A 22,919-nucleotide genomic window follows, 5' to 3' on the forward strand; every position below is an offset into this window, starting at 1 on the left:
TCACAGTGCCCTGTAGAGCAGGCAGCACTGGACCTGACTAAGTGAACTGCACCACAAAGATGTTCAGCCCTGCAGAGCAGAGAAGTTGCCAGACAGATCAGGGTCTTCTCCTTGTGAGGACCCCCAGGTCCATGGTTCAGCCTCCTGCAGCTGGACTAAACACCCCTCTGCCACCATTAAAAGGAAAATGAAAGACATGGTACTGAAACTATGAAGACTGGGATAATGAAAACCCTTCAGAGATAGGAATTCTCATTTGATAGGAATCCCCCAAGGTTTTTATACTATCCAGTAAGATGGATAATAATTGCAGAATTTACTCTCGTTTTTATTCATTTCTCATTAGGGTCACAGGCCCATGACGCCTCTGGGTTCAAGGCTTTTTCTCTCAAAGGATTTGCTTGTAGGACTGAATTGGCCAATTCTTTACCTGAACAGGTCACTCCAGCGTCCTCTACATGCCTGCAGTCATGCTCACCCCAACTGATGTGTTCACATTCCCAGACAGCAGACTCGGTACCATGACAGACAGTGTTATCCAGCCATATCTGTCCAGATCCTTCTCCAAAATGAGCATAATGATGGGCACTGAGAGCAACTCCACATCCCAACTGCTTACAGACAACCCCAGCAGCTGCCATGTCCCAGTTATCATCACACACCGTCCCCCACTGATCCTGGTGTTTAACCTCCACTCTCCCGGCACAGGGGCTGCTTCCATTGACCAGCCTCAGCTCATCAGCACCTACGAGAGACAGAACAGAATTACAAAGAGCACTGAGCTCCACCCCCATTGCTATTACCAGCATAGTCAGTGCCCAGCAGCAGTAGATCTGCATTGAGAGCAATGACTGGACAGTCTCAAAGTAGCCCAATCACACAACATTATCACGAGTCTCGCAAACCTATGTGCTTTTTTTTTTTAAAAGCTGCTGTGTTCCCAGGAAAATCTGGGGCCCTCTCATGGCTTTTGCTTTTATGAAAAAATGGCCACTATCTCCCATTTTCCTCTGCAGGACAGAAGCTACCAGCTGATCTCAGCCAAAATGCCTTTGCATGTAGACACAAGACTGTTCCCAGTGGGATGGAAGCCAGGCTGCCCACAGTGAGGATGGGAATCCCCTTATCCAGCAGATGTGATCCAGGCAGGAGACAGCTATGGCATGCTGTATGTGGCTAATAGGAAATGCAAGAGATGGTAAGAGGAGGGGGAGTGGCTTGGACAGACACAAAACCAAAGAATTTAGGGACTGTAATAAGGATTGGCTGCCTCCTGAGTGCCCCCTCATGGCCAGAGGTCAGTCTGCTGTACCTTACCTCTGTTCCCCTCTTCAGATCCCTTTAATAACTCACTCAGTCCAAAGGTAATTAAAACATTTGACTCCTAGGGTCCTTACATACTAGCCCTTTGGGCCTAAACCCCAGTTCAGTCTCTCTCACTACTTAGGTAGAGAGTTCCCAGCCCTTTTCCCCAAAGTTGGGAAAGTGTTTCAGCTCCCTCTATTCCCCCCTCCTCAACTCAAGCAGAAGTTTGGCCTTGCAGGCCCCAAGCCTCATTCACCTTATGATCTGCTTAATGTAGTCTATTGGCAATCTCCCAAAAGAAGAAGGAATCCATCTATGACTTAGACTCTGCACACAGATCAGTTGCAGTCAGGTTGGAAGGCAAGAGTGGTAGAAAGATGGCAATCCCCAATTTACCCAAATACCTTCACAAATCCTTTTCTCTTGACCGCACAGTTGTATTCTCAAACAAGCGGCAAGTCTAAGGCTTCAGGCCTTTCATTTAACCATTATATTAACAAAATAACAGCAGGAACTGGATTAAGAGATTCCTTGAAACAGTGTGGCTTGCCTTTAAGGGCTGGAGGCCTGGGGCCAGCAAATCCTGATTAGTGAGGGAGCCACCCATGCTGCCTTAACAGCCTTAATGGGGCCTGATGGAAGACAGATGATTCCCCAGTAAAGTGCAGCAGGAAGCTGGAGATAGTGGGGGGAAACTCAAGAAGCTGTGGCAGAGACTGAGGAAAGAATCCTGCAGGGAAGACCCTGATATCAGGGGAGTTACCTCGCTAGGAGGACTGGGAGTAGCCTGCTAAGGCAGGAGGAGAAGTCAGAACAGGCTGAATTCCAACCAAGTCAAGCCTGGGAGTAACTGTTGAATTTGGACCTACTGCTTGGAAGGAGGTGCCTTTAGATGGTTATGCTATTCCATATAAAACATAGTATATGAACTGTGCAAATTCAGACAGAGAATGCAAATGGCTGTCAAATCCATCCACCCCTATGTAAATATATTGAGGGAATTAGCGAAGTCTTGTCATTTTGGACACATTTGAATCAGATGTAATTAGCGATTAACTCGCTGGGAAGTGTGCTCGCAAAACATTACAGGGAAAATTCTAGCAACAGTTGAGTTTAAACATAGAAAATAGTAGTGGCAATGGCAGGACTGTCTGAGTCAGCGCCTGCAGAATCTAGAATTCTTTCTCTTGTGTCTGCAGATCAGAGCATTTACACAGTGCAGGCTCACAGCTAACAGTTGTTTTAATAAACAAAATAAATCTTCAGCATATGCACAAAATGCACTGTACATGATAATGGCATTTGTTAGTATCATGGCCAGTCTATGCATTCACAAGATAAATGTGGGAAAAGGAGTGCTAAATGTACAGACAGTAAAAAAACATAGTGGACACCGTGCTAAAGTTCGCAGAAAGGAATAAAATAAAGAAACTCTTAAGTAAAAGAGTCCCCAGATTGATGTGGGAAAGTGTGAGCTCTCTTATAGCATTGACTCAGAGGCAGAGGAGCTTATTTTATGAGCTCAGATGTAGGAGGGTGTGACAGAATGTACCCGTGTCCGCACCCTACACACTGTTGTAATAATCTCTGTACAAAGTATGTCTTGTATGGTATCATCTGAAAATTCATAATTTGTTGGTCAATATTTCCTGGTAAAATGAGTGTGTCAACATTGTAAGTGAAGTTATAAGATTACACTGCATGGTGATCTTAATACATGTTCCAAACTGAGGTTGGCAAACATCTGTTTCAAACAAAGGAATATGTGCTTTGCTTAATTTGCATTTAAGCAGTAAACAGAGTCATCAAGCAGGAAGGGTGGACAAAGAAACCTCAAATAGGTGAGGAAAAATAGCAGGAAACATCCTTTCCTGGAGACTTTCTGTTTCCTGAATCTCAGCTGGAAATAGAAAAGGAGTACTTGTGGCACCTTAGAGACTAACAAATTTATTAGAGCATAAGCTTTCAGGAGCTACAGCTCACTTCATCGGATGCATTCAGTGGAAAATACAATGGGGAGATTTATATACACAGAGAACATGAAACAATGGTGTTACCATACACACTGTAACGAGAGTGATCAGGAAAGGTGAGCTATTACCAGCAGGAGGGCCGGGGGTGGGGGGTGGGAACCTTTTGTAGTGATAATCAAGGTGGGCCATTTCCAGCAGTTGACAAGAACGTCTCAGGAACAGTGGGGGGAGGGGGATGGATAAACATGGGGAAATAGTTTTACTTTGTGTAATGACCCATCCACTCCCAGTCTTTATTCAAGCCTAAGTTAATTGTATCCAGTTTGCAAATTAATTCCAATTCAGCAGTCTTTCATTGGAGTCTGTTTTTGAAGTTTTTTTGTTGAAGAATTGCCACTTTTAGGTCTGTAATCAAGTGACCAAAGAGATTAAAGTGTTCTCCAACTGGTTTTTGAATGATATAATTCTTGACGTCTGATTTGTGTCCATTTATTCTTTTACGTAGAGACTGGAAATGTTTTCCAAGAGGGGGACTGATACTATAAAAATGAGGGACAAGCGCTCCATGCCCCCCCCCTCCTCCTGTCTTACTCTCTCTGCCCACTGATTCACTGCACCAGAAGGAACAAAGGAAGCAGCCATTAAACAGAAGAAAGGGTCCTGGCCTAAGAAGTTTGGCCAGTAAGACTGTTAGAGCCTTTGATGAGAAAAAACTTGGCTTTGAATTTAACATAGTTTGTTAAGTTAGGCTGTAGTTGTGTTTTATCTTTATTTGTCTTGTAACCATTTCTGACTGTTCTGCTTCATTACTTGTATTTACTTAAAATCTATCTCTTTGTAGTTAATTAACTTGTTTTATTATGTGAATGGAAGTTTGTTTTGGAAACAAGATTTGTGCATATCATTTCTGTTAATAAAATTGACTTTATATCAGTTTGTATTGTTCAGGAGAGGGCTGGGCAGTACCGGACATACCTTCAGTCTGTGATCTTCCCCCAGAAATGTATGTTGGAGTCACCCGGCAATATACCCAATGCTGGTGAGAGCCAAGGTATGTCTGACTGGCAGCAGCCCACACACAGACATATAGGGTTGCCAACTTTCTAATCACAAAAACCTGAACACCCTTTCCCCACCCCTTGCCCTGCCTTTTCCCCGAGGCAACGCCCCTGCCCCCCTCCTTCTCTGAGGCCATACCACCACTCACTCCATCCCCCCTCCCTCTGTCTCTTGCTCTCCCACATCCTCACTCACTGTCACCGGGCTGGGGTAGGGAGTTGGGGTGCAGGAGGGGCTGAGGCTCTGGTTGGGGATGCGGGCTCTGGGGTGTGGCTGGGGATGTGGGGTTTGTGGTGCAGAAGGCGGTGAGGGGTGCGGGCTCCAGCCAGGCAGTGCTTACCTCGAACAGCTCCCGGAAGCAACCAACATGTCTGGATCCTAGGCTCAGGATTTGGCCAGGCAACTCTGTGCACTGCCCTTGCCTGCAGGCAGCAACCCCGCAGCTCCCCATAGGAAGGGGACAGAATGGGCATCAGAAATGATAATGAAGAGATCAGACTTTGAGAAGACCAAATTTAAGAAAACTTAATAAACCTGTGGTTAGAGAGCGTCACTCTGTACTTACAAAAGATAAATATTCTCCATGCCATGAACCACTGAAAAGTTTTTGTTAAACTTGATGCTGGGAAGGCGTCTGGCAAGTTGTGTAATGACCTGACTCCAGGAATCCACCATTTTAATTCACTGTGTTTGTTACAGAGTCTTTAAAATTCATTTTGGACCTTACAGTGCTCCTGAGGCCTATAAAAAGGATTCAGTACTGTAGTAGGAAGAAGGCCTGAAACATAAGCCCTTGTATCAGAAGCCTGGTATGAGGCCTGAGGCCAGGGCTAAATTAGTGGTCAAAGCTTTGCTGATATAAAGCAAAGTTAAATTGTGAGCAAGAGGCAAGCCCTGCTCACAGAATCTGTGAAGAACAGGGCTGATATTGCAAAAATGCATATTTCTAAGAGGATGATTGTTTTCCGATTCAAAATGCCAGGCTTCTGAGACATGTTCCCTCAGGTCCTAGCTGACACCTCAGAAGTGAACCCCTAATTCCAAGGCAAAAGAAGAGAACACAGAGGTGAAAGGAAATTCATTCTGTCACTAATTCTGAAGCTACGTCTCAAGTTCCAGGTACAGAAGAAGATACTCATTTTTGGGCTACTGCTAAAAGTGGAAGAGTTGTGAAAAGGTATGTTAGAGTTAATGACACTGTGTAAAAAGGAGGTGGGCCCTGCAGCTCACTTGTGTTGGAGCTGCTGAGGGAGACAGACGCTTCACCCCCCACTGCGCTGCCAGAGCAGGATGCCAAAGAGGACCTCTGCCACCCTGAAGACTTGCCTGAGTTTCCAGAGCTGCCAGTCACTCCAGAGACTGAGGAGCTGCTGGGACTACCACTGGCCATATATCCCAGTGAGATGAAGGACAGGATCCAGGGACAGCCTAAGGGGAGGGGAGGAAGAAGCCCAGGGACAACTGACTGTAGTCTGGCTGTGTTGCTGCCTGAAGCCAGGTCAGCATGTTGTGGCTGGATCCCTGCTGACCCAGTGGTGGATTGATCCACCACTCTTAGGGCCCTGGACTGGGACCCAGTGGAGTAGGGTGGATCCAGGTCTCTCTACCCCACTTCTACCAACCCCACCCCTGGGGTGGCAGCCTCCCCACCTTAGGCTAGGAGGCCTGCATTTATCTGCCGTCTGTCAGAGCCAGGATGTCAGAGCCCCTTTGACTATTTGGTGTCCCACCCTGCTTGAGGGCCTGGGTTCCTAGACCCTTTTCTGATCTGCCCCAACCAAAAGGCAGAGCCCCTAAGACTGTTGGGTGCTCTGCCCTACCTGAGGGCCTGGGCTCCTAGACCCTTTGCTGTCCTTCCCTGAACAAAGGCCAGAGCCCTATAGGCTTTTTGCAGCAAAGTTAAAGCTACAAAGCGTCAGTGTAGACGCTGCCCTTCATTATGTCACCATAACTGGCCTATCCCAGTATCCCATAATGCCTGCCCTGACCACTCTTCTCACAGTTTTGAAGTCTGCTGCCCTGCATCTTGCTACGCGGGCATGCACCGCTCCCCTTTCAAAGCTCTGGGAAGCTTTGACATTCCTCAGCGTGGAAAGCTCACAGAGCTGCTGAGGATGCTGCTCCTGGCAGTTGAGGAGGCTGTGGGAGAACTCAGAAGGAACCATTAATGTGGAATCCTGCTCTCCCTGGCACTAGGAACACAGCGGCAGGCAGAGAAGACAGGCACAGTGGCCTGCTGTTGCGGGGTGGAAGGGGGAAAGACAGCTGTGCTTTGCAGAGCCCGGGGACTGATGTGTGGCAGGGTGTCCCTCTCCTTCTACCTCAGAATTGGTTGCTCAAGCTGCTGCCTGAACTTAAAGAGACAGTATGCTGACACACTCTCCCCCAACACACACACTCCCCCAACACACACTCTGTCTCTCTCACATATACAATCCCCCTCACACAATCTCTCACAAACTTCCACACACAGACTCTGTCTCTGTCTCCTGTCAAACACTCTCCCCTATTCCCCTGACACACTTCAGTTGAAAAGTGATTGGAAGTCTAGTAGGATGCCCATGGAACAATGGGATTGAGAAACCTGCATCATGTGATGCTGTACCTGCCCCATGAGGCATTGCAAACCCTTCCCAAAGCACCCTGCAGCTAGTTGCACAGTGGGATAGCTACTCACAGTGCACTGCTCTGTGTCTCTGCAAGAGCTGGTAGTGTGGATTCACTCTGCCAACACAAGGAGCATAGTGTAGATGTAACCCTTCTGCCAGGTGAAGCCAGCAGCAACAAGGGCTGGGTTCAGTATCTAGGGGTTCCTTTTCAACAACACAACACAAAACCGGCTCGAGCCCCGACCCAGTGACCTGGGTCAATTACACACCACCCCCTGGGCACCTCTAAGAGGCAATACTTCCCCTCTTGCCAGCACAGAGTCTGAGTGTAGCAAAAACACTTTAATGAAAGGAGGGAATTAACTCAGCATTAATTTGGGAAAACACTGCAACTAGGGTTCATAAACAAAAAACATAAGCAAAAGACCCACCCCCAAGGAAGTTGGGCAGTGTCCTTTTCCCCTCAAGATCTTAAGTCCAGCAACCCAAAAGTCCCTTTAACGTGCCCGTCCCTTCTGTGTACCACACTCACAGTTGCTGTCCTTGGCCAGTGCAGCCCCAGGGTTCAGAGGTTCATCCTCAGAGTTCACCTCCCACCCAGTGTCAAAGGCAGGGGTGGGGGTAAGGAGGCACCTTACACGCTACACTGCTCGGGTACTCGCTCATTGCCTCAATGGCCAATTGCCATGCCCCTGTGGAGCTCTGCTCTGGCAGTCTCCACCAGCCTCTCTGCCACCCGCCCTGCTAGCCGCTTGCCACACCTCTTGCCACACCAGTCTGCCAAGATGTCTTCATCCCCCTCCCCCCGCAACCTTAACACAGCTCTCAGTGATTTCAGCTGTTAGTGGGGAGCCTCACTGCTGGTGCATGCTGGGCAGTCTCTTGCAATAGAGACACTGTCCGAAAATAGGTCTAATACTTAGACCTAGGTATTTAGAAATACTATGGTACAGTTTGATTCATTAAAGGTTTTCTTCTGTACTACTCTATACTGTCTTTTACATATAGTGCCACTCCCCCACCATCATGATTTACTCTGTCATTTGGGTATGTTTTGTACCCTGGGATTACCGTGTCCCATGATTATCATTGTTCCACCAAGTTTCTGTGATGCCTGTTACATCAATATCCCCATTTAACACCAGGCTCTCAAGTTTACCCATCTCAGTATTCAGACTTCAAGCATTCATATACAAGCACTTATAAAACGTGTCACTTTTTTGCTGTCTGTCATTACGTGATGCAATTGACTGGGACTCTTTTTCATTTGACTGTTTCTCTTCTGTTCCTACCTGTACTGTATCACCTTCTATCTATGGTCATCGGTTTTCCCAGATTACTGAGTGGGGACTTGAGCAGGTTCTGTTCTGTATTATTAAGAGGAACCCGTAGATGTTGCTGCTGACTCGAGGGTTACATATGAATAACATTTTAAACTCAATCCTAATATACAAAATGGGCAATTCCGGTGAAAGTTTAATTTCTCTGCCTAAAGAAAAACTCTGGTGCAACCTTAACTATCATGCTACTGCCATTTCAAATTAATAGGCAGCAGATTTAAAACAAACAAAAGGAAGTATTTCTTCACTCAGTCCACAGTCAACCCGTGAAACTTGTTGAGAAGGCCAAAAGTATAACTGGCTGAGAATTAGCTATATTCAAGGAGGACAGGTCCATCAAAGGCTATTAGCCAAAATGGTCAAAGATGCAATTCCATGCTCCGGGTTTCCTTAAACCTCCAACTGCCAGAAGCTGGGATTGAACAACAGATGATGGATCACTGGAAATTGCCCTGTGCTGTTCATTCCCTCTGAAACATCTGGCTCTGTCCACTATCAGAGACAGGATACTGGGCTACATAGACCATTGATCTGACCCAGTATGGCTGTTCTTATGTTCTAATGGTGTTTATGTAAGAGATGGAGCTAACAGCATTTACGCTGGGGAGAGGAAAGAATGACATTACCTGAGATAAAAAGAGTAGTGGGAGAATAATCCCGTCCTTCCTCACTCAGGTCCTGCTGAAGGGAGTTTGAGTCTCATATAGTTAAGCTGCTGTTAGGGGAGAGATGGTTGAAAATTTTCTAATGAAAAAAATACGACTCACAATTGCTGGTTTGAATGAAGTGAATTTGAAAGAAATTTCCTTTCTGTGACAAAAATTTCAGATACAAAAATGTTGCTGTCCTTTTTTAATTTTTATTTAAAAATATTGTTGGGTTTTGTTTAATATTTCAATCTTTTTTGGTCTCCCTGTTCCTTCTGTTTGTTGACTGAATTTTGTCCCATGTTGCCAGGTAGTGTTCCATGATTGGTAAAAATTCCTGTACATACCAGGAAAGTGTGGGATCGGCTAAGCTGACCTGCATGTCACACCAGGGTGAACTGTTGCTCTGTGATGAAGATTGGAGCTAGACCAACACACAGTACATGCCTGGCTATCTGTTTTTGGGATTCCCAGCAAAGCAGAATCCCTCTCTTCCTACAATCTTTGGGCAGAAGGAAAAAAAATTGGGCTGGTGATTGTCTCACTGACCATTGCAAGCTGCAACTGCTTGCCTGGACTTTACATTACGTAGGGGTACTGGGCAGGACTTATTCACTGGGGAGCAGAGCGTCTGATAGCAAGGTTCCTTGCAGGGCTGATGGGCCAGACCCCAACATCCTCTCCTCGTCTTCCTCTCCCTACTCCCCTTTCTTCTCTCCCACTCTTCCTCCTTCCTCCCACCCTTTCACAACCATGGGGGCTATGTTGGTAATATTTGTTTTGCAGGTTTTGTTGTTCTTATGTCTATAAACATATACACACATTGAGCGAGCTCTGCAGCTGTGGGCTTCAGCCTACTAGCACACAACCCGTGGTGGGCAACGGGCAGGGAGGGGAATGGGGAGAGGCATTTTGGTCAGGAACACCAGGGCAAACACCTACTTTTCCAGAGAGTGAAATGGGATTGTAATGGCCCCACAGAATGGATGAGATCTCTGCGTATAGGTTGCTTCTGCAACACCAACCTCAACCTGATGAAGGGCTGAGTCAGCCCTGCTGAGACTGAGGGAATCTGTGAATCACAAACCCCAGGTTTATAGCACAGAGCCATTCTCTCCGGTTCACTCTAGTGTAGAGCTAGGATCCACCTTGCCACCCCCTCACTGCACCTGGAAGTGTCTCTGATCGGGGGAACTTAAACAAAGAGAGCAACACTCTGATACCCCTACTTACCTTGAGGACTGTAGTCAATGGGAGTACTCATGAAGATCCTAATCTGGGCAGCACACTGCACTGTAACTAACATATACACGTCTGTACTAAACTTACCTGAGCAAATAACCCTGGCCATTCCTCTTGCGAAGCAGGCTGGGTTGGGCCAGACCCGCACCTGGTGTAAATCAGCATAGCCTCACTGATCCGACAGGATGTTCCCCAATCCCCAATTCTTTTCTTTCCCACTGCAGCTGCTCACCTGAACACACCACGCTGGCTTCGCTCCCAGGGGGACACTCAGTTGTACCCAGCGCAGTAACAGGACAGTCTCTCAGGCGGGATTCGTTCCTCTCACAGCCAAACGTGCCATTCCAGACAGGCCCCTCTCCTGTGCCAAAGAGCTGCCCTGCTGGCATCGACAGGGCGAATCCACAGTCAAGCTGCTGGCAGAGGGCGTGGGCAGCCTGTAAATCCCACTGGGAGTCACAGAGGGTTCCCCAGGCGCCTCCGTGGAGAAGCTCCACTCTCCCCGAACACCCTGTGCTGCCATTTGCCAGCCTGTACCCGCCGTACCCTGAGAAGAAGGAGAAGGGAGATAGAAGGAGATTTCTGTTGCACAGTTGTATCTAAAGACGTGACGAAGGAGCCCTAGTGACATCAGATAATTAATTAATAATTATTTCCTAGTTTACTGGGCACTTTGTTTAATCAGGATGTTCAGACGTGATGATCAGGCTCTTACAGTGCAGGTGCTGTTGCTCATGTCTGCCTTGTGTGAGGGGTCACACAGCACCCACCAAACTCTGCACCAGCATGTGCCGCTCTTGGGTCAGTGTTGTTCCTGGGATGGATTATCACGGGGCAGGGGCAATCTCCTCTCTGGTGGTTTCAAAGGAGACTGCAGGGGCTGGCATTCAAGAAGCGGGTCTTTACATGTCATGGTTGTTGTGTCCTAGGTTATTAGGAACTCACTGAATCAGAACAGTAGCATTGAGGGATCTGATTGGGAAAAAACTACAGAGTAGTGATATTAAAACCAAGATTTAACTTTAGCCAGAGCTGCCCGGAGCTCTGCACTGGTAAATATTTTCAAAACTGAAGGGAGTGTGCTGCAGGGTAGAAGCTCCTAGCCGCAGCACACTCTGTGGGACTGAAGCCCCAAGACCCCACCCTGCCCTGGAGCCTCAAATGGAGAGAAATTGGGGGGTCTGGGTAATACTATATGATAATTTAAGCCCTGATTATAGCATAATGACAGCTCTGAAATAGTTACATTTGAGACCAGTTTCTCTTTAAGGCTGAACTGTTCCATAGTTGATTGGATTGCCTTCAAAATTGGCATGTCACCTAGGAGCACTGGGTTGTAGTAGTGATCCAAACTTGGGGCCATTTGCCCAGGGGACTCCTGAGCTAGAGCTCCCAGAAAAAAAAAACACATCCAGTTGCCTTAAAGTTGACAGATGCTGGCAATTTATTTTTGCTCACAGATAGAGATCAAACCAGTGCTCTGAACATTGCACCAGGGTCTCAGACACTCGAGGGTTACCCCCAACAGAGAATATGGCACCCACCAGCCCTTTGGAGGAAATCCAATTAACATGTTATTTCAAAACGAGCCTGCTTCTCCAGTTAGGTGCTTGCGAAGGATTGTGCGCCTACAATGCACACTTGATGGACTCCACTGAGCATGTGCAGTGAAAGAAGCTAGCTCTCTGGAAAAGTGCCACTCAGGTATGAGATGTGGGTGGTTTTGAGGGTAAATTGTAGTCCTTACAGTTAGGCACCCCCACCCCTGTCACTGTGAGTGCAACTCCCGCCCAGAAAAGGAAAGTGGTGTTAAAAAAGGAGGTTAATTGCTCCAATTTGCCTGTCTCCAAGGGGGATTTTGTTTTGGGGGAATTATAACCTGAGTGCAGCAGAAAACTCAGAAGATGCTGAAACTGCTTTTGGAAAGAAAACAACTTCCATATGTGAATGCTCAGGGGAGGGATGATCAGGGGTGCAAGAGTAGGTGGTAACAGGAGAAGATGGGTTTCGGTTTGCAGCCAGGGAATTGTTTGTTATGGAGAGGAAGACAAATGGGAATGGCTGGTAGTGGAGAGAAGTGTCCGGCGGGCTGAGCCAAGGGGGAGAGGATTGAGAGAGGAGGAGGGGAGAAGACAGGAGGGCTTGGAGACTGAAAGGGGTAGCTGAGGAAATTGGAGGGTTGAGAGGGGGCACATAAACCATGAATTCTCCCCTTCCATGTGTGTGCTGCAATCTAGGGGAAGCCTACCCCTTTGCAGGCCCTGGAATCAACTATACAACAGCCATTATTCCCATGACATTGTAACAAAATGTATAGGATGGGGAGGAGCACTGAGGAATCACATAGCAACCTTGTGGCCTAGTGGAAACACCACTGGACTGGGACTATCCCCAGCTCTGCCACTGGCCTGCTGGCTGACCTTGGGCAAGTCTGAGGTTCTGAGCCCCAGAAGGGGGTCAGAGGCAGACCAGCGGAAAGCCTCTGGGCAAAGATCAAAGTAGGAAAAACAGGGGTGATGTCATGGTAGGGGTCTACTATAGATCACCCAATCAGGGTGGCATTATTAGAACATATAATAGAAATATTCAAAACACAAGACCTGAGAGTAACAGGGGACTTTATCTACCCAGACATCTGTTGGAAAAGTAATATGGCAAAATATCCAATAATTTCTTGGAATGTGTTGGGGATAACTTTTTGTTCCAGAAAGTGGAAGAAGTAACCAAGGGGACCATGAAAAAATAGCTTTTATGATTCTGAGGAGAGAAAGGAGTGAGAGCAGCAGAATGAAGACAATGGACTTAAAAAAAAAGGAGACTTTAACAAACATGGGAACTGGTTTGTAAGGTGCCAAGGGAAGAAAATCTTAGGGAAAAAAGGAGATCAGAAGACCTGGCAGTTTCTGGAGTAGACACTATTAAAGACACAACTGCAAACTATGCTGATGCAAAAGAAAGACAGAATCGTAAGAGACTAATATGTGTCCATCAGGAGCTCTTTAACGACCCAAAAATCTAAAAGGAATCCTACAGAAAGTGGAAATGTGAACCGCTTGCTAAGGAAGAGTACAAAACCTCAACACCAGCATGTAGGGACTAAATCAGTGAGGCTAAGGCACAAAATGAGTTACACTCAGAAAGGGACATAAAAGGGAATAAGAAGTTGTTTTATAAATACTTTAGGGAGCAAGAGGAAGACAAAGGAAAGTGCAGGTCCTCTGCTTAGTGCAAAGAAGAGCTAATAAGGGATGATATCAAGAAGGCTGAGGTGTTTAATGCCTATTTTGCTTTAGTCTTCACTAAATAGGTTAATGGTGAGCAGATACTTAACACAATTAATAGTAACAACATGGGGGAAGGAACACAAGCCAAAACTAAGGAAGAACATATTAAAGAATATTTAGATAAGTTAGATGTATTTGAGTCCCAGGTCCTGATAAAAAGAAAAGGAATACTTGTGGTACCTTAGAGACTAACAAATTTATAAAAGCATAAGTTTTCGTGAGCTACAGCTCACTCTGAAACCAGGTCCTGATGAAATTCATCTGAGTTGTGATGCTCTCTCGGAGCATCCAGTACCAGAAGCCTCTGTGTTACCCCTCTGACTCAGCTAGAGTGAGCTTTGCTGGAGCTTAAACTGTGTGTCGGCTCCCTGCCCCACCAATCTGTCTGCCTCACCAGCAAACTCCTTGAAATTCTGCCTGTCTACACCATCTTGCCTTGAAGGTAATGGTCAATGAACCCAGAGGTCCCAAGTTCCCCTGAGATGTCTCCCTGTAGTTTCCAATGCCTCTCACTCATCACTCACAGAAATTATTAACTCCACTGTCTCCAAAGAGACAGTACACGCACACACACTAACCTGTTCGCCCAGCAGAGGACACACTCTTTACCTTAACAAACAGCACTGAGCTGAGTAAGAATACATTTATTAATAAAGAACATAGATCATACTAAGCAGTGATAACAGAAGCAGAAAATGCTTACAAACAAAACAAAATATTGCACACTTTCTAGTGTCTAAGGCTTAACTTTAGCAAGCTACAATCTTTGCTTCAACAGCTTTCTCTCTTACATCAAGCTACCAGCATTTCCATATCTTCTAGCAGGAGGATCCAACATTCACAGAATCCTCTTTGCCCCTTAAATGATAGATAACTAAGGCATTTTCTGTCCTTGTTTTTACAGTTCAGTAAATTTTTGAAACATGCTTGTCTAAAGTGCATCCCCAGATAAACTTCTTCTCCCCTGCTTTTTGATGCTACCTGTTGACTTCCCATCCCCCTGGTGAATCATATGTAATGTAACTTCCACTCTCTCTGGCATCATCATGCCCAGTTTACATTGGAGACACAGGCAAAATGACATGCTTTTCCCCAGGAAAAACTTGTTTATCAAGTCTGTTCCCAAAACATATTTTAGGAACATATTTCCATCACACAGACATAACTCTTTACTCACAATCTGTATATTCCTTGCACAACGATTTCCATAACCAACATGTCACCAGTGTTTATATGATATCTTACTCCATACACTGTTATAGTACAATAATACTGTAGACAAACAGTTGTTTCCATGAGCTCAAACACTGAGCCCACCCCAAGAGACCACACCACACTTGCAAATTCAACAACCACTTCATACCCTTTTACAGCCCTATAACTGATCCACACAAGATATCACCTAAACCTACTTTCCCCCATCCATCATTAAATCCACAGACAGCTCTCATGTCCCAGCTCACTACTGACAATACCCATTGCAAGATGAATCCAGTGCCCTGCTCCTGACACAGCCTACACAAATGATGCCGACTGGAACCTCAAGGTCCATATGCACGTCTTCCCTTTGATAACACGCATGGGGGCGTTCAGGCCCAGATCTCCTCGTATCACATTCACAGCTCTCTGATGCTCCTCAAACTAATCCCCAGATCTCCTCATATTACAACCACAGCTCTCCCAAGCTGCTCCAGCGTATTCTTCCACCATTCAGTACAGCTACACCCAATGCAGTGACTGTAGATGGAGAGCAGATAAGCCCTGTGGTTATTGCCATCTCCAGGGGGATCATTTCCCTTGGTGAAGAGCTGCTTGGGGCTTCCATTGATGTAAATGAAACAGTAGCTCTAAGAGTTGTGAACTACCTCAGTCAATCCAACAGTGCTCAATATGTGACTTTCTGATGACAATTAAAAAGCAAACACTGGTGACTATCTCCCTGCCTCAAGCTGTAGCATTGTTCTGAGATTGTGGGTAGAATTGGGGATTCAAAGCAGATTTTTAGTAGAATTAAATGGTAAAAACTTCATTAATGCAGAGTTAAGGTTGCCTGCGGATAGCCTGGGACATTCCAGAACATGGAGTTCAGCAAGGGACAGCCCCTCAAGTACAGGACACAATCCCACAAGGTGCTGAGAGGATCTTGTGAGGGGCTGAGTGCCCTCAGCTTCCACTGCTGGATCAGGACCAAAATGAGTCAAACACACCACTGAAGGGAAAAAGGAGGGAAGAGCAGATGAAGGTTTTGTTATCACTAGAAGTTCACACCAAGAAATGTGTAGGAATGAGCACCATGGGGCTGAGGTCTCTTTCTCTCCTCGACAACAGTCTTATACTACCTGACTGGTTTGTGAGGGGCCTGACCAGTTTTTCTATGGCCTTGCCAGTTGCTGGTCCAAAGGTGTTATTGGCTGGGGGTGGGGGAGGGGTTGGTGTTGCACAAACACACCTGGGCATGAAGTGATCTCGGAACCCTAGTTGCAGATATCACGGCTGGGAGCATTCAACAGCCTTTCAGCTGGCACCCTCATCCTGCTCTGCATGTGTGCAGTGTGCCAGGGCAGACACCAGTGAAAGTGAGAGCAGTGCCCTACTCCCAGCCCCGAATCCCACGAAGCCTCCCATAAATTTTCAAGACCTGGGCCCCTCCCCATGGTTTCCCCCAGCCCTGGAACCTTCCCTCTCCCACCCCAACCCCCCAACCCTGGGACCTGGCCAGCTCACAGACCAGCCCCACTCCCCTGGGCCCTGGGCCTGCCCATGGACTGCTAGTTTTACAGTGCCTTGGAGGTGGCAACTGCGCCTTACACAGAAGTATGCCCCTTCTCTAATCCTGGCTTCCTCTCTCCAGGACTTCACCTTTCAGGACAAATATCCCCCTGTTTTTCATTTTTACCTGCACATCCCAGTACCATACCTGGCAGTCAGACCATGGCCAGGCAGCAAGGGCTCCTCATGGATACAGTGACAGGCTATCCAGATGGCTGCCATGGACTGGGATTTCGGCCAGTGGTGTGTTTCACAGTCAGGTTAGTGGGCAGTGCAGATCCTTTCCAGGCTCTGCTGTTAGCGGTGATGTTGGGAAAGGCACTTGACTAAGTGGCCCCGCTCTTCTTTTAGCTCATCCATTTAGATCTGTGTCCTGACAAGACCCTGGCCCTGACAAGAAGGCGACCTTTGTTACCTATATAAGAAAATCCCAGGAATGTCACTCTGTGAGTCACTTGACACGGAGGATGTGTGCTGAGTCAGCGTGAAATGCTGGGGCAAGCTACAAGCCTGGCTGAGAGCTCCTCTGGTTCAGAATATCACCAGGCTCAGTCATCACTAGGATTCACAGTCACTTGCCATCCAACTTTTAAGTTATAAGCCACTTCCAACTCTCGGAGTTTCCCTTATTCCAAATGGCGCCATCTCCTGTCGCTGTCACTGGGGCTGAAGCCAGCGAGATTCCACCATCTCCCTACAGTCTGTCAGCATGTGGGAGTGAGGCCGCCCTGAGTAAAGTTGGCTGCTGCCTCCCACTGTTTTCAATGAAACTGAAGCCCACAGGGAACATGGCTGCTCCTGTATGGCTCAGGGGGCTGGAGAGGATGCAGGGAGTGTGAGTGGCCCCAGAGACCTGATGAAAGGAGGGTGGGGAGAGTGAGGAGAGCAGGACACTGAGAGCAAGAGGCAGATCTAAGGGATTCAGGGGAATGGGGTGTTGGAGGATGTGAGGGCAGAAGAGAGGCTGAGAGGGGCAGGAGGATGTGGCTGAAGTGGAATGTGGGGGCATAAAGGAGGCAGAGGGGGCTGCAGAGGACAGCAATAGGGGTGAGAGATGAAGGGGATCAGATGGCAGCTTTCCAGCCTGGGGTTGGTGGTGGGAAACAGGGTTCCCTCCATGCAGCCAGGGGAAGGCACTGTTTTGCAGTGTTTCCAGTTGCTGCAAGCTGATCACAAGTCACAGGATTTCAGTTCCTATAGGAGGAGCTGGTGTGAAGATGCGAGAAGCTCCTCTGATACTCCAGTTTTCAGGGCTGGGCCAACCTGTGTGTGAGACCTTTTGGACTGAGGACACAGACCTGCCCTGTCCCTTAGCCCTGCCTTCATGTATGTCCCTAGAGACGAGAGAGGGTCCTGGGGCAGCAAGAGGCAGGGCAGGGTGAAGTTGTGAAAGTTGTGGTGTAGCGGAGTCCCAGACAGAGAAGTCCCAGGGATGCAGGAGGCAAGAGGTGGGTTTCTATGGTGAAGATAGTAAGAGGGAATGAAGGGCAGTTCCCCCATCTCAGGGGTGAGGAGAGGGCAAGTGCAGACTCCAGCTGAGCAGCCAGGGAGAGAGGTGCTTTTTGTGTCCATTACAAGGTTGACGTTTCAACCCAAAATTGGCAGGGGAATAGAGGGCGGTGAAAAACTCCATTGACAAACTTTGGTGAAACATGCTTTAGCAATAAATACAGTATTGGTACAATGGTATACTTAGATTGGTGAAATGCACCTTGGTAATAAGTAAGTTTCATGGTCAAGTAATTTACCAAACAACTGGGAGGGAGGTGAGTATATGAGCTAGGTGTTATGCGCCAAAGCTGTCACACGTGCGGACATTTCAGATTGACAGTGTACATGTTTTGCATTCATATTCTTTCTGTTTTTTTGCTTAATATTTCTTCCAGCAGTCACTGTTTCTTCACATGACTTTACAAATTACACCCATGTGAAACTTTACGAATTACACCCATGCAATAGCACGGGCTTTCAGCTAGTCTCTAATAATTAGATCCCTATGAATGGGTGGCACAAAGCCACCCCCCACTGCAGGGCAATAAGGTAAAAGTGGCCACAACCACTCCAATTCTTCCAGTTAAGTTTTAAAATAACAACACCTGGCCCTACATAGCACTATGCATTCAATGAAAGCACTTTACACTAATGAAGTTAAGCTGCACAACCACTCACTGAGGTAGGTAATTAATTGTTGTTTCCATTTCACAGATGGGCAAACTCAAGCATGGAGCATTAATTAATACAGCAGCAGAGCTGGAAAGAAAACCCAGGTCTTGAGATTTCTGGTTCTGTGCTCTGACCACTAGACCCTGCCCTCTCCCTTGACAGATGTATCTGAGTAGGGAAGAGTCTTCTTAGCAGTGGAGAACATGCAGCCATTACCTCCATCACCACCTGAAATAAGATTTAATGGCTGCCAATTAAACAACATCAAGTCCTTCTGCTACCTAAGTAGTACACTTACCGACGACACCAGCATTGATAAAGAACTTTCAGCATGTTAAAATCAGCTGCCAAATATCCACAAAATGCCAAGTTTACAGAGCTGTTGTGCTCCCTTGTTTTCTATACTCATTAGAGACCTGCCCCTTTATTGTTGCCAAATCCAAAAACTTAACTGCCTGCAACAGCGCCACATATACAGCATAATGGGATTCAAATGGTCTGACAAAATCTGCTGGACTCAACGACCTGGGAGGGTACGGCCCATGACAGGCAAGCCTGACACTCTGCTACAAGGGAACCAGAATGTATAACAAAATATCGTCGCACCACCTTGCCCAACAGTAGGAGGGAACATAGACACCAACTTGCCATGGCACGTTTCCTGAACCCTACTTGTGGAAACAGACTTCAAGTCACAGTCATACTCGAATATGAGTGACAGTCATTATTATTAGTGGAGGATAAGGGGGATCAGAGCTCTGCTAGGATCCTATCCTTGTAGCTGGAGAAAAAAATTAATAGAACTGTCCCAATCTATTGAAGACACTAAAAATGGAGTTAGGAATGTGAGAGAGATAATGGGGTTTCCCTCCATTCTTGGATCCCTTCTTGGTTCCCTATGGGTAGAGGGAGAGTGGAGCCACTCTTTCTAACAGACAGGAATCCTTTGTAGCAACATGGAAACATATAAAGTCTTCTGGGATGTGGGTTCACAGGTGGAATACATGGATGTGAGAGAAAAGAGACTGAAGGGCTCAGCTATAGGGCCCATGTTAGTGGTTCATCAATATGAGTTCTTACCTGAGCAGAATATGCCAATATCATTAGCGTGAGAGCATGTGTGGTTGTGACGGGACATCCTGGGACATTTCTCAAGGACAGACTCATTCCCCACACACTGGAACTCTTCCTTCCAGATCAGATCATGTCCTTCTTCAAAGTGAGCTGTTCCCAAGGTGGCTACAGCCTGTCCACACTGTAATTCATTGCAGATAATAGAGGCCGCGTTGAAATCCAAGTGTGAATCACAGACTGTCTCCCATGTATTTCCATGTTTTACTTCAACACGTCCTGAGCAGGCAGTGTCCCCTCCAACCAGCTGGACGTCAATGCGACCTAGAGAGTAAATACATCCATCGGAGAGAGTTGGTTATGCTGTTATCTCTCCTCTCAACAGCAACAACATTGTTAAATAAGCAGCAGCCCTTTACCCCATATGCCAGTTCCTGTGTTCCAGTGATGAGAGAGAGTTTGAATAAAAGGGCAAGTGTGACACTGCTGGGGCGTGGGGGTAGCCAACAACATAATTCTCAGGTGTGAACAGGTTGACACAAAGCAGAGTGTGTGACTGTGTCTGCATGTGGGACTGGATGTAACTGATGAATGTTTGCATGGTCTTAGTACATCCTCCCCTGGAATATTGTATTTCTGTCCCTTCATTATAGGAAGGATATTGAAAAACTGGAGAAAGTTCAAAGAAAGAAATCTATTCAATGATGAGGCCTGGAGGCATGGACATGAGACTGGGGAATAAAGGAGAATAAGGGGCAAGGGACAGCAAGGGCAGGTGCCTCCACAGGGGTGAGATTCAGGAGGGGAGGCACTTATTCATATCATCTGAAAATACTAAAATAATGGCTAAGAGTTTAGAAAGAAAAAGCAGCAGGAAGAGAGAAGGAATAATTCCCCAGCAGTGGAAGGAGTAGAGAGTGGGATAGGCACAACGGGAAGGACTGAGTCACTGTGATTAAAGTTAGTCTAGAACAAACCAGACACAATACTAGTTGTCACCTCTGATGACATTTGCCCTGACCCTGGCCCTCCTTTTATTCCCACTGTGATGTTCTGGGGGTACAATCCAAACCAGTGAGAGGTTGTGTAACCACTTTCCCTGCAACCCTGGGTGCCTTAAAATGCTTTACTGCTGTAGCTCCCAACCTGGGAGTCTCATAGCCAGACCACAACCTGACACCCCAAGTTTTTGTGCACTTGACAGCCCTGGTTCAGCAGTTCTGACCCTAGAAGCCTGTGTACAACCCCACCGCCCCACTCTGGCTTCCACCAGAATTGGTTACAACGAACAAAGTGACTCCAACATGCTCTCAGGCCCAAATTTCCACAAAGCTGTCTGCCCTGAAATGTTCAACCCTCCCCTGGAACATTCAGAGATATATAAATGTTCACTGCTCCTGTAAGGAGACAACAGCTTAACACTTAAACTGTTAGTCACTTCAAGTGAAACACAGCACTGAGGCTGTCTATAGTAAAAATAAAACAAATTTATTAACACTACAACATAACTTAAGTGATGCCAAGTAAAAGGAATAAAGTTAGAAAGGGTTGTAAACAAATAAAAGTGAAAACACACATCTAAAAGTCTAAAACCTAATCTAGTAAGGTACAGGCTTTGTTCAAAATGGTTTCTCGAACTTATGGTCAGTTCCCAGAGACATGGTGGCCAGGTTTGTATAATTTTTGGTGGTGCTGAATGCCCATAGGACAGACTGGGGCAACTGCCCTGGGCCCCGCACTATGGGGGGCCCTGCGCTTCAGGGGGATGCGGGGTCTAGGGTGGCCGAGGGGGTTATCCAGGGGCCTGGTGCTGGCAGCAGCGAGCGACCCGGCACCAGCCCACCCTGCCCCACTGGCTCCTGGCGTCGCTCAGGGGATGGGGCAGAAGCCAGCAAGAGGTGGGGCGGAGGTTTGGGGAAAGGGGTTGAATAGGACCGGGGCAGGAGTGAAGCGGGGCGGGCTGGGGCTGGTTGACTTGCTGCTGCTGGTGTCAGGCCCCGCTTACCCCTCAGGTTGCCCTGGACTCCACATCCCCATGAAGTGTGGTGCTCCCCAAAGTCTGGGGCCTGGGGCAGTTGCCCCGATCCATCCTATGGACAGGACTGCTTTGGGTCCAGGGCGGCCTAGGGGGTTAGCAGGGGGCCTGGCATTAGCAGCAGCAAGCGACCTGGACCCAGCCTGTCCCTGCTCCTCCCGCTCCCTGTCCCCATTCCATTTCATCCCTTCCCGCAGGCTCCCGCCCCGCCTTTTTCCGGCATCTGCCCCCTTCCCATAGTGATACCGGGAGCTGGCAGGGTGCAGCAGAGCAGCGTGGTCTGGGGCCGGGTTGCTCACTGTTGCCGGCGCCAGGCTCCCCACTAACCCCTCAGGCCGCCCTGCACCCTGCATCCCCCTGAAGCACAGGGCCCCCCAAAGCATGGTAAACCCAAACATTGGTGGGGCCAGGCCCACATTCCTAAATATTGATGGAGCATGGGTACCATGGGCCCATATAACTCGCCACCTAAGCCCAGAGACTTCAACCCTGCCCCCTTGGTTGAAGGACCCATCTTTCTCAGCTTGCAAGAGCTCTGGCCTCTTGTGTCTCTCTAGTGACGGGTGACAAAGATGGCTTCTGCCCTTGTTTTTATCTTCCAAGGTTCAATGACCTTGTTTCCAGAGGCAGGATGACCTCATACTGTTCTTCCCTTCCTGTGGATTTTCAATCTCCCTGCTGATTTCCATATAAATGGGGCTTCCATTGTTTTGATCACACCTTGCTTAATTTAATTGGGGACAGGTAGATAGCTGCCTTCCCTCCTGTCTGGAAGAGAGCTGTTTCTCCGTTTGTTTGGACAAACACTTTAAACCATAATATCAATGAGGATCCATAATTGCTTAAATAGTGTTAATACAGACATTAAATGATTATAGTAATGATAATAATAATATAGGCTTTAATAAAAGATCTCACACAATACACTTTCATAATACAGTAATATTGTATAAAATCAGTTGATTTAATTGCTTATCTCTTGAGGTTCAGCTCCCCTGTCTTTATAGCCCAGTAAACCATTGCAATGTATTATTTGAAAAGTTTCAGAGTAACAGCCGTGTTAGTCTGTATTCGCAAAAAGAAAAGGAGTACTTGTGGCACCTTAGAGACTAACCAATTTATTTGAGCATGAGCTTTCGTGAGCTACAGCTCACTTCATCGGATGCATACCGTGGAAACTGCAGCAGACTTTATATATACACAGAGAATATGAAACAATACCTCCTCCCACCCCACTGTCCTGCTGGTAATAGCTTATCTAAAGTGATCATCAGGTTGGGCCATTTCCAGCCCAAATCCAGGTTTTCTCACCCTCCACCCCCCCACACAAATTCACTCTCCTGCTGGTGATAGCCCATCCAAAGTGACAACTCTTTACACAATGTGCATGATAATCAAGTTGGGCCATTTCCTGCACAAATC

The 22,919-nt window shown here is 47.1% G+C and overlaps 1 protein-coding gene across 1 annotated transcript in view; it reads right to left on the minus strand.

The window, feature by feature from the left end:
- The window catches only part of LOC144268527 (antigen WC1.1-like), a 64,476-nt gene that overhangs the window by 35,869 nt on the left and 5,688 nt on the right, over nucleotides 1-22,919 (minus strand). Inside the window, exons 3-4 of the mRNA XM_077823485.1 lie at nucleotides 10,408-10,722; nucleotides 431-745 (exon numbers count right to left, since the gene is read on the minus strand). Coding sequence (XP_077679611.1) covers nucleotides 431-745; nucleotides 10,408-10,722 — 630 coding nt within the window. The remainder of the gene's footprint in view (nucleotides 1-430; nucleotides 746-10,407; nucleotides 10,723-22,919) is intronic.

This window comes from Eretmochelys imbricata, chromosome 1 (assembly GCF_965152235.1).
Source record: "Eretmochelys imbricata isolate rEreImb1 chromosome 1, rEreImb1.hap1, whole genome shotgun sequence".
In the NCBI taxonomy this organism is placed as follows: Eukaryota; Metazoa; Chordata; order Testudines; family Cheloniidae; genus Eretmochelys; species Eretmochelys imbricata.